This window comes from Hypanus sabinus, chromosome 30 (assembly GCF_030144855.1).
Source record: "Hypanus sabinus isolate sHypSab1 chromosome 30, sHypSab1.hap1, whole genome shotgun sequence".
Classification (NCBI taxonomy): Eukaryota; Metazoa; Chordata; class Chondrichthyes; order Myliobatiformes; family Dasyatidae; genus Hypanus; species Hypanus sabinus.
The window spans coordinates 33,565,502-33,578,128 of NC_082735.1; the positions used below are offsets into that span (position 1 = coordinate 33,565,502).

The 12,627-nt window shown below is 40.0% G+C and overlaps 1 protein-coding gene across 1 annotated transcript in view; it reads right to left on the bottom strand.

Annotated features, from left to right (window-relative positions):
- The window catches only part of pdia6 (protein disulfide isomerase family A, member 6), a 28,001-nt gene extending 17,603 nt beyond the window's left edge, over positions 1-10,398 (bottom strand). The window contains exons 1-5 of the mRNA XM_059954641.1: positions 10,179-10,398; positions 8,563-8,701; positions 3,484-3,541; positions 2,763-2,889; positions 1,858-1,961 (exon numbers count right to left, since the gene is read on the bottom strand). Coding sequence (XP_059810624.1) covers positions 1,858-1,961; positions 2,763-2,889; positions 3,484-3,541; positions 8,563-8,701; positions 10,179-10,221 — 471 coding nt within the window. The 5' untranslated portion in view covers positions 10,222-10,398. The remainder of the gene's footprint in view (positions 1-1,857; positions 1,962-2,762; positions 2,890-3,483; positions 3,542-8,562; positions 8,702-10,178) is intronic.
- Between the last annotated feature and the right edge of the window lie 2,229 nt (positions 10,399-12,627).

A 12,627-nucleotide genomic window follows, 5' to 3' on the forward strand; every position in this document is an offset into this window, starting at 1 on the left:
ACTACTCCATATCAGTATTCACCAAGAAGACAGACATGGAAGATAGGAAGATTTAATTGTGTGTATGGAGGGGTGATGTGGAAGAAAGGAGGTTTTCTGATATGCTGATACTCTATGACACCCTGATATCAAGAAGGTGTCCATGTTGAGACTCCCGAAGAGCATTAAGGTGGTTAAGGCCCCTGGGCCTAATGGAATCTATCCCAGGTTATTGAGTGAGGTAAGAGATTGCCAGGACCTTGACAAAGATCTTTGTATTCACTTTCATTGCAGCTGAAGTCCTAGAGGACTGGAAAATAGCCAATTGTCTCTTTAAGAAGAATAGACAAACCAGGAATTATAGAACATTGGGCTTTTCATCAATTGCAAGAAAATTGTTAAAGGTTTTTAGGTATAGAATTCACTTTCTTCTGCAGACTTACTAGGGATAGTTATCATGGAGGCCACATCTCACAAACTTGGAGCTTCCTGACGCTCCCCCGGGAAGTGATGAAGATGATTACTGAGGCTAGGGCAATGGATTTCATACCCATGGACATTACTAAAACTTTTGACAAAGTCCTTCATGTTGGGCTGATCCATGGAGACCTGAAATCAAAACTGGCTCATCAAGAGATGAGTAGTAGTGATGGGATTCAATTCCAACTGGAGGTCTATAACCAGATATGTTCTTCAAGGATCAGCGTCAGTACCAATATATGGATAAAATTGTAGGTATTCTGATTAGAAAGTCTGTAAAAGATATAAAACGGTAGTCGATGACAGCGAGGAAGCTTGTCAAAGGATTCATCAAGATACAGATCAGTTTCATCTGGACAAGTGAGATGCACTTTGGTAGGTGAAACGCAACTGAAAAGTATCCAGTAAACAGCAAGACCATAACGAGCATTGATCTATAGAGGGGTCTTTGTGTGCAGGTTCATAGTGCTCTGGAAGTGATAGCGTGGTAAAGGCAGAATACTGTTTGCTATGCTTGCCTTCATTGGGTGAATATATAGATCAGGAAGTCACATTGCAGCCATGCAAAACTTTGTATGCCACTTTTAGAGTATTGTGTGCAGTTCTGTTTTAGTTAACAAAACGTTTAAGTCAGAACATTTTCCAGTTTCTTTTGTGACATTGTACATCTTAAGATTAAAATTCACACCAGACACAGCATTTTTTTGCAAATAGTAATTGCTCAACATATTTTTATTAGTTTCATCCAAATCCACAAGTTTCTATACTGATATGGTACCAAAACTCAATTATGATTGATTAATACACTCATCCAAGACAATTACTTTATAGTTAATTGCAAAAGATCATTCTCCCCCTTTCATGCCACATTATTTTGAAAATACCTGGAGAAGGAACAGGGTATAAAACACAAAGATGTATTGTATCTTCTCAGTGAAGGACTAAGCTTTCTTGCATGACCAAGAGGGGGTTATTTTTGTTACTGTAAATGCCCTATTAACAATCTATTCCTATAGCTACTGCCCCCTAACCTGCTAGATACTCTTTTATTCATTAGCATCTTCCCACTTCTCTACAATTTAAATCTTTCTCTATCCTTGTTCTGTCAATGGGTTTTTGACTTGAAGCAAAACAAACTTCAACAGAAGTTGATTTGCATGTGTTTATTGCTTGTGTAGGGCAACTGCATGCATGACACTGATGCTCATTCTATAGTTATCACAGCACTACATCTGCCCTGCCTTTCAAAATACATTATCGCCTCACATGCCAAATCAAACAAACAATGCTTGTCAATTGGTCCACTGATAGTTGATAGACCAGGTCATATTTGTATTGGTCTAGCTACTAGTTCTCAATTTCTATCTTGCGACCATTTCTAAGAGTGAAAGGTTTTACCTTTTTGCCAGAACTTGAGCCACTCTTGCCTCCGAGTCTATCCCGGACAATTGACCTCAAAGTGTTAAGTGCTGCATCAGTGATACCTTGGGCAGACCTAGCACCTGCACATAATGAGAGTATATGAAAAAAAAAGATATTCTTAGATCTGAAATTCCAGTTCACCAAAGGGATTTTAATTTTATGCCTCTGTAACGTCTTTTGCAAATTTCCCACTGACTAAATCACAGAAAATGTCAAATCAATTATACTCATCAAATCACTTAAAAAAATCAAATGTTAATTTTAATGTCTTTTTAATTATAAACTATTTACTTTGGTTATAGCTGTAAATTTTACAGTAAAGGTGGACTATTCAACAGAGAAGTACATCCACAAACCCATTTCTGCATCATTTTATTGACAATAGGATTTTGCTTCAATCTTTCCATATGCAGACAACCCCTCAGATTCTGACAGGATTCCATTCCTGCTAACTTTTTGTAATCTAAACTGTTTGTAGATCAAAAATGAATGAAAACAGGAAGAGGTTCACAGAACAGCTTTGATGGGATAGTGACCAGATACTGAAAAAAGGCCTCACTAGTTCAGTGAACAATGGACAACCCCCACCCCAGTCTGACTGGTGAGGTTGAGGGTGTCCTTAAGGGAGAAAAGCCATGCAGAAATGCCCCATGCCAACCCAGAGCAACTAACAAGTCCATTTTCATCCATAGTGCTGGTCTCCAAGTAGCTGCTGGTATGTGTGGTCCTACATCGTATGTTCAACTTCAAAGTTCAAAGAAACTTTATTATCAAAGTAAGTACATGTTACCACATACCACACTGAGATTTGTTTTCTTGCAGACAATTACAGGGAAAATACATAGAATCTATGACAACTAGGGGACTTCCCCATGACTTACCATTATAATCATCAGGTTTGTTTTTGTTTAATCCAAAGATCTTTATTGTTGGAAATCCTTGAACACCATACTGCCCACCGAGAGACTGATGCTTGTCTGCATCTACTCCTCCAACTTTTACTATTCCCTGCAGTAAAGCAAAGATATGTTTCCTTTTTCCACTCCCCATTATGGATGCAGTTAAAAATCCAAACTGCAGTGCAAAAAAGATCCTTACTCAAAGTACTCATCATTTGCAACTACATGATGAGCTAATCAGGAGAAAAACACAGCTTTGTGTCAATGAATGACAAAATATAATAAATCTCAGTAAGCACCACAAAATGATGGTCACAACACAACAGCATACTGAATCAATTTTATTTCATCTCCCGAGATGCAACACATTCTCCCGATACTCATCGAGTGAATGGAGTACAGAAGAAATAAACTAGAGCATTCACAAATACTTAATATTTAGCACACTACTGGGACTCATGCACGATCTTAGAGGCAGTAATTGGGGATAGAAAATAAGCTTACTTTAGCAAAGTCAAGCTAAAGCTACTCAAATTTATTAACTTCTAATGTTGAATTATATGTACAATTACTCAAAAAAGTCAAATATGCAGTGGTGTTTTTTAAAGAAAGATAAAATAGCATTTATCTTTAATTAGAAAAACTCAGTGAAAAGTATTTTATATAAAGAATAAAATAAGTAAAGTTGAATTAAAAATATAACCTTCAAGGCTGATGCAGCTTTTTTCCACTCTGGGGCCAAACTCTGACAATGCCCGCACCTGAAAAAGAGAGTAGTCTTTAAGAATTTTGTTACATACATACAGATGCAGAATATACAGGTACTACAATAGTCAAAAAGGACACCTAAACGCAACATCCGAGGACTTCCTGACACAATGTGAATGTATCCATCCTAATGTATAAAGGTTGACACACTTTTGACAGAAAAGAGATGTTCAGAAAAAATTAATATGAACTTACTGCATTCTTTATCCTGTACATTTTCCAGCAACTATGTACCAGTAGGAATAACTATATTTAGCTTTTGGTTTGAATGTTCCGAGTATACATCAGCAGTTCCTACACACATCCAAGTGAAACAAGACCCAGAACATCCAATACAGCAGCCCCAGAGCTGTGTACTAAGTCCCCTCCTTTACTCCCTGTATACCCATGACTGTGTCGCCACCCACAGCTGCAATCTGCTAATTAAATTTGCTGACAACACTACATTGATTGGCCCAATCTTAAGCAATAACGAGGTGGCCTACAGGGAAGAAGTCATCTCTCTGACACAGTGATGTCAAGAAAACAACCTCTCCCTCAATGTCGCAAAAACAAAGAAGCTGGTTGTGGATTACAGGAGGAACGGAGATTGGGCTAACCTCTATTGACATCAATGGATCTGGGTTTGAGAGAGTAAACAGCTTTATGTTCCTCAACATACACATCACCCCTTCATATGCTCTGTGCACACCAGCTGTGTGGTGAAAAAGGCACAACAGCACCTCTCACCTCAGACAGTTGAGAAGTTTGGTATGAGCCCCCAAATATGAAGAACTTTCTACAGAGACACAATTGAAAGCATCCTGACTGGCTGCATCACTGCCTGGTATTGGAACTGTACCTCCTTTAATCACAGGACTCTGCAGAGTGGCGCGGACAGCCCAGCACATCTGTAGTTGTAAACTTCCCATGATTCAGGACGTTCACAAAGACAGGTGTGTGAAATGGGTCTGTAGGATCATTGGGAACCTGAGTGACCCCAATCACAATCTATTCCAGCTGCTACCATCCAGGAAATGGCATAAAACCCAGGACCAATAGGCTCGGATAGCTTCTTGCACCAGGCCATCAGACTGATTAACTCACACTGATGTGAGTGTATTTCGATGTTACATTGACTGCTCTATTTATCATAAATTACTATGATTGCACATTTAGACTGAGACATAACAAAGATTTTTACTCCTCATGTATGTGAAGGATGTAAGAAATAAACTCAATTCAAATTCAACATCGACAAGTCTTGAATTTACCAAGTTTTGTCACAATGAATCAATTTCCTTTGGCACAAGGAGTCCAATAAATGGAATGGGATCTTGTTCAGATTCACTAACACTAAAGCAGAGGTATTAAGTGGGAAAGTGATGAAAGCTAATACTAGATCAGTCAGTCCTACTGAACAAAACAGTTTTGATGATACCTGTTCTCCTAAAATAATCACAGGCTTGAGCAGATTTCTGTATGCTCTTCATTGTATGTAACCCTTACACCAGGGGTTCCCAACCTTTTTTATGCCATGGATTCCTACTATTAACCGAGGGGTCCGTGGGTCCCATTAGACCCAAGCTCATAAACATCACATAAATCCTTTGCAGATCAAATGTGGAAGTACAAGATCTGCAGATATTCATCCTCCAAGATAAAAACCACACGGCCAGCAATGATGAACATCCTAGTAAAAACTTATTCCGTGTAAACAAAGTATCTGAAGTATTCCCTTTGTCATTAAGATGTTAAATATACATGAGCATTAATGAAATGACAGGAATCATGAATAATAGGCCTTCTAAAGAGCACAGTGGCTTGTTAAAGTGAAAATAGTTTTAACAAACTATAAATTTGCATAACAGCATACAGTGGCTGCAGACAAGATTACAGATGCAGCTACTACAGCAATAAACAATATGCTGGAAGAATTCAGTGGGTGAAGAAGCCATGAGAGGAGAAGTATTGTCAACATTTCAGGTTAAACACCGCATTAAATAAAATACAATTATCTGAAAGACAGCACAAAATAGGCCCTTCCAGCTGTGCCGACGAGCAATCCTAAATTTAATCCTAGCCTAATCATGGGACAATTTACAATAACCAATTAACCTACCAACCAGTAGGTCTTTAGAGCACCCAGAGGAAACCCACACATTCCACAGTACAGACTCCTTAGAGATTGTCAGAATTGAACTCCAACACCTTGAGTTATAATAATCTCACACTAACCACTCTGCTACTGTGGTGTTGCTACATCTAGAATTAGTGTGAACAATCCATTTCTGATTTAAAAATATTAACTAACAAGTATAATGTCTTTTTTTAAAAAAAAAGTTCCACATAGATCAAGATCATTGAGAACACATACTGAAATGAGGCTTGTAGACAGCCAAACAGGGCAAAAAATGAACTGGGCTTGAAGGTGATCAAAACATACACAAGAGTTGCAGTAACAGTGAAAGTTGGGTCAGGGTGAATGTTTTGCTATGATGGAAACAACCAGCCTTACTTCAAGAATGAAAATAATGCTGACATTATTAACCAAGATCAACCATGATCTTATTGAATGGCGGAGCAGGTTTGATGAGCCAGATGGCCTACTCCTGCTCCTATTTCTTATGAACTTTTGACATCGCAATATTTTCATTTGTCAGTATGCATCACAATTTAAGCAACGAGTTATCTGTATCTCATTTGCTCTTTTGATGCCATCTTTACATTAAACAAGTATTGCACGGTGCATCAATTTGGTAGTTTCCTCCCATTCTCAATTTACCCTGGTGTAGTAACTTTTTTTTTGTACAGCACCTTTCATACATTAAGATGCAGGCTCAAGGTGCTTTACAAAGACTGTAAGATAAATATAGTCATAAAAGTGCAAGACAAAAGACAAACATTACATAGAATAAAATGCAATTGAACATACTGAATTATGTATAAGTAATCAACATCAACAGACATTAAGTAATCCTATAAGTAGGCCATATTAAAAAAGTAGTTATTTTAAAAGTGTTTCGATGTGTTCCACGGTACTAGTCTGGTGTATTCTCCCCCCCCCCCCCCATCGGTGTGGTGGTGGTGGTGGTGGGGGGGGGGGTTGACGTTCTTGTTGCCATTTGCATAATTTACTTTTTTTGCATAGGGGGATTGATCTTGTTGCCATTTGTGCAATTTTTCTTTTGCGTGCCTGACGTTCTCTGAATGGGTTCCATGCATTTCGTGGTTGTCTGTGGAGAAGATGAATCTCAGGGTTGTAAACTGCATACATACTTTGATAATAAAAGTCTTCTCTGAACCCTTGTTTTTAGGAACACTACACAAACCAGTATTCATGGATCTAAGACTATGATTAAGGATGTAAGGGGATAGACATCTCAATATGTATGGAGAAGCTAGATTATTCAGAGCCTTATATACAATTAAGAGTATTTTAAAATTGATCCTAAAGGACACAGGCAGCCAGTGTAATGATGTCAAAGCTGATGAAATATGATCAGATTTTCTTTCTTTGGTTAAGATTCTTGCTCGTGCATTTTGTACAAACTGCAGGCGATTTATTATCGTTCTTATGCAGCCCTGGAAAGAGTGTATTGCAGCTGTCTAATCGGCTGAAAACAAAAGCACATCAATTTTTCTGCATCTGGAGATATTATAGGAAATCAACTCTTGCAATGTTCCTTAAAATGAAAGAATGCAGTTTTAACAATACAGTTAACGCATGCTTTGAAATTTAGCTCCAAATCAGTAATAATGACTAAATTCTTTACTTCTGGCTTGATTTAGATATTCCTTTTAGTTGTTCTCTTGCCTCTCCAAATGGATTAACTTCACTGATGCCACAGTTTCAGGTGGAACACCGCTGTCTTTCACATCCTATTAAAATATTAAGTTTGTTCTTATAATAACAAGCATGTTTCCTAGGTTTAAATGTTATTATACAGCTAAGATTTTAATCTCTTCATACAATTCTTAATGCAGCATTTCTGGGTTTTTGTAAAATGCAGCTGATGGCCTGACATGAAGAAACTTGGAACATTTTAAAGCCAACATTTTAAAATAGGTAACTATAAAGACAACTTGGAAAAAAATGTGGCTCATTTAAAAAGGCATTTTATTTGGGAAAAAAAATCAATGTCAAGTAGACTTGTATCGAGGGGCAGAGTGAAGTGATGATGGCGCTAAACAGCAGCTCCTTTGCTTGCATCTCCACTTCTATCTTTGATATCTTTATTTTCTTTTTCAAGGTTCTTTTGAAGACCCTGACCTGGAGTTACACGCTGATTTTGGTTCTTTGCAGGAAAGGGACCCGCTCTCAGAGCCTCACGATCGGCCGCTTTTTGATATCCCAAGGACATGGCCTGGAAGACTAGCATGCCTTCAGGGTACCGCATTTTCGTGGCTCTGGAGATGGTCTGCTTCTAGGCTAGTGCTCCTGACTGAGGTGTAGTGGAAAAACACAGAACATCGGAAGCAGCAGTTTAGCTGCCATGAGCTGTGTGTCCGGAGACCTAAGCTCTGGGGCGGACTCTCTGGGCACAGAGCTTGGAAAAAGCGACGCAACAGACTTTTAACATTACAAATCAGTGAGTTGTTTGTTTTGTCTCCCCTCTTGCTGTGAAACGAGGACCCCTCCTTTTGCTTTACTAGGGAGAGAGCGAGCCTGTGGTATGCCAAATTACCAGGTGAACGAGTAGTCTTTGGGGTACTGCAAGTCTGTGTCTTTATTGATGCTTTGCTGCACGCTTGAGTGCTCAGTGGAGGGCGCCGATGCTTTTTTGCTGGTGGGGAGGACTCTGGTATTCTAACGTTTAGCTGTCATTCTTTAGGGCACTCCTCTGTTTTCGTAGATGTTTGCAAAGAAAAAGAATGTATATTGTATCCATTCCTCTGGAGTTAAATGTATCTATTGAACTAAAATCCAAACAGATGGATTAACAATGAAATTACATAACTGAACTGCAAGCAATGAACCTCACCCATCCAGTTGCAGCAAAGCCCAGTTGTTAAGTCTGTTTTCTGAACTCACCATGGTGCATAGAACTCCACCAGCCACAGTTCATCGCTTTGAATAACTTCCCTATTGAAGTTACTTGGGGATAATTCCACAACATCATCACTCGCTGAGTAAAGAGCACTGACAGTGACTAACAACGTGCCGAAGACACCTGCAAAGGAAAATGGAATTTGCATAACTGAAATAAAAACCCTGTGTTCACTTCAAATGTTGGCAGTCAGAGTTAATTTTAATTCTCACACACATACACAAAATAAAAACATTTGCAATGGCTGACTGAGTGCTTGAAATACCTCGTCAGACAAGACCTATGGAGAGAGTTAACAATTTCCCCCATTGATCTAAAATATTAAATCTGTCCATAGATGCTGCATTTCTAACATTTTTTGTTTGAACCCATGGCATTCAGGGGTAAAAATAAATACTTTAAGGGGGAATCTGAGTCGTGGACTGTAGTTTTTGATGGACTCCAATTCAAGGTCTCTTTGGGAGATTTTGCTATTGCTTGCATGACAGGGGTCAATGCTTCTGTCGGCAAGCTGGGGGGGAAAGAAGAGGGTCAATGCTTCTGCATGTGGGAGGGGGCTTTGGAATTCTGATGTTTCTATCGTTGCATTCTATAGGGTCCATGTTTTGTGGCTGTCTGTGAAGAGTAGGAATGTCAGGTTGTATTCCCCCCCCCCCAACCCCACACACAGAATCTGAAATGTGCTACTCGAAGAGAGAGAGAGATACACTCACAACACTCAAGGAGCATCTGGGCAAGCATTTTAATCACCGAGGCATGGAAGACTCTAAATTTGTACACATGGGATTTCTAGATGAATGCAATGGTCTGTGTGGACTTAACGGGCCAGAGAATCTGTTTCCGTACCATGTAACCAGTTTTTTAATTCAGATTTCAAATAACTACAACATTTCCCTTTTGGATTACTGTACCAACTTTGCCAGAACACTGCTTTTGCTTTGCAAGTCACTGAACTGATGGCACACCTACAGCAGATTCTGGGGTACAGAAGGAAGTAGCTGTATTTAAATCTACAACTTATTACCAGATACTCTGTCTTTACAAATATTTTTAAAAAATCACCAGTTAAGAACGTACTTCATTAGAAATTGGTTTCAAAGCCACACAATATTGTACAAACAATACTGCCCTGATTTCTACTCAAACTGCCCACAATTTCAGGAAACTAAATCATTGTCACCTCCTTCAACTGAAAAAAATCATGCAACGTACAACCAAAATATATAATAATAAACACAAGAGAAAGTCTACAGATGCTGGAAATCCAAAGTAAGACACACACACACACACACACTGCTGGAGGAACTCAGCATCCATGGAAATGAACTGATAGTCAATGGTTCGGGCCGGGAGCTTTCTTCAGGACTCAAATACTTACTACTAGCCGGTTTTAACAGATCCGATAATTGGTAGCTTAACGTTTTGAAGGATTTACAAATAGCGAAAAGAGGGGATTTCTCCGTTAGTGTTCACAATACCCTGGGGGCCAAGGCACTGCAGGGAGGACGCTAAACCCATAATTATTTATCGCGATGCGTGGGGAAATCATTACCGTCTGAGGGGTTTCAAACGGGGCCGATGGGCCAGCGCACGGACTCACCAATCACACTCAACACCTCTGCCTTTTCACCGGTGGTTCTCATGTTAACAGCCGCAGCCGTACGTCGCCTTCACCGAGCTGAGGGAGGAAGCCCTGCGGTCTCAACGCCAACCGCGTGTCCGAGGCCGTGTCCGCTCCGCTCCGGCGCCGACACTCGGCTTCCCTCCGCCGCAGGACGAGAACACGCCCCGGCCCCGGCCCGACCCGTACCGTGGCCGCCACCGATTGGCTGCTTCCCGCCTGGTGACCTCAAGCCGAGTTCAGAGATCGAGGCAGCCAATCAGGAGACGGACACGTGTCAACAGCTGCGGGTGCCGCGACCACGTGGGGCCGAGCGGCGCAGCCGCAGACTCGCCGCCGAGGGCTCGGGATTTGTGCTTTCAGGGAGCGGTCTTCCATTTGATATTTATTTGTAGATCATGCCGCGTATATTGCATCTCCTTTCATCGCCCTACCGGAACACACAATTACTCAGCGGAAAGCTGTTTTCCTTGTTTACTTTTGTCCATTTTCTCAACTCGTCCTCTGCTTCTGAACATTTTACCCACTGGGAACAGCACCTCCCAATTTACTTTGAATACTTATATCAAATCTTTTTCTTAACTAGTCCTCTATTCCTGAACATTTTACCCACTGGGAACAGCACCTCCCAATTTACTTTGAATACTTATATCAAATCTTTTTCTTAACTAGTCCTCTATTCCTGAACATTTTACCCACTGGGAACAGCACCTCCCAATTTACTTTGAATACTTATATCAAATCTTTTTCTTAACTAGTCCTCTATTCCTGAACATTTTACCCATTGGGAACAGCATCTCCCAATTTACCTTGAATACTTATATCAAATCGCTTTCTTAATTCATCCTCTATTCCTGAACATTTCTACCCATTGGGAACAGCACCTCCCTATTTACATTGAATATTTATATCAAATCTTTTTCTTAACTAGTCCTCTATTCCTGAACATTTTACCCACTGGGAACAGCACCTCCCTATTTACTTTGAATACTTATATCAATTTTCTTTACTCGTCCTCTATTTGTGAACATTTTAACCCACTGGAAACAGCACCTCCCTATTTACTTCGAATACCGGTACTTCTATCAAATCGGAATCAGGGTTAAATCACCGTTATATGTCGTGAAATGTGTTAACTTTGCAGCAACAGTACAATGCAATACCTGATATAAATATAGGGAAAAAAACAATTACAGTAGCCATATATGTATATTAACTAGCTAAAATAAGTAGTGCAAAAACTAAAAATAGTGAGGCTGTGTTCATAGGTTCATTCAGAAATCTGCAGAGGGGAAGATGCTGTTCCTGATTCATTGAGTGTGTATTCACATTTCTGTACCTCCTTCCTGATGGTAACAATGAGAAGAGGGCTTGTCCTGGATGATGGGAGTTCTTGATGATGGATGCACCTCTCTGAGGCACCACTCCTTGGGGCAAGTTGTCTTAGTACAGAGGCTAGTACCCATGATGGAGCTGGTTAATTTTACCACTCTTTGCACTTTGATCCTATGCAGTAGCCACACCCACCTCCCCACCGTACCAGACACTGATGCAGCCAGTCAGAATGCTCTCCACAGTACTTCTGTAGAAGTTTTTGTGTGTTTTAGGTGACCAAACAAATCTCCTCAAACTCCTAATGAAGTATAGCCAGTGTCTTTCTTTACTTGTAGCTGCATCGATAAGTTAGGACCAGGTAAGATCCTCAGAGATACTGACACTCGGGAACTTGAAATTGCTCACCCTTTCCACTTCTGATTCCTGATGAAGACTGGTGTGTATTCCCTCGTCTTGCCCTTTCATAAGTCTATGATCAGCACTGTAGTTACTGACATTGAGTGCAAGATTGTTGGTGTGTCACCACTCAATTAAATCAGAATCAGGTTTATTATCACCGGCATGTGACATGAAATTTGTTAACTTAGCAGTAGCGATTCAATGCAATACATAATATAGAAGAGAAAAAATAGATAAAATTTAAAAATAAGAATAAACAACAAGTAAATCTATTATGGTACACATACACTGAACAGATAAAAAGGTGCAAAAAACAGAAATACTGTATATTAAAAAAAAATGAGGTAGCGTCCAAGGATTCAATGTCCATTTAGGAATTGGATGGCAGAGGGGAAGAAGCCACCCGCAAATCACTGAGAGTGTGTATTCGGGCTTCTGGACCTCCTACCTGGAGGTAACAGTGAGACAAGGAAAAACTGGTATATCTCGCTCCTGTACGCCTCTCATCTCCATCTCTTTCTTAACTTGTTATCCTCTGCTCCTGAACCTTTCTAGCACTGGGAACAGCCCCTCCCTATTTATGTTCAATATTTCTATCAAATCTCTTTGCAATCTTTGTGGAGATACTGGCTTTGGAGCTTGAAAACACAAAACGCAAGAGAAGCTCAGGAGTTCAGGCAATATTGCAGAACAG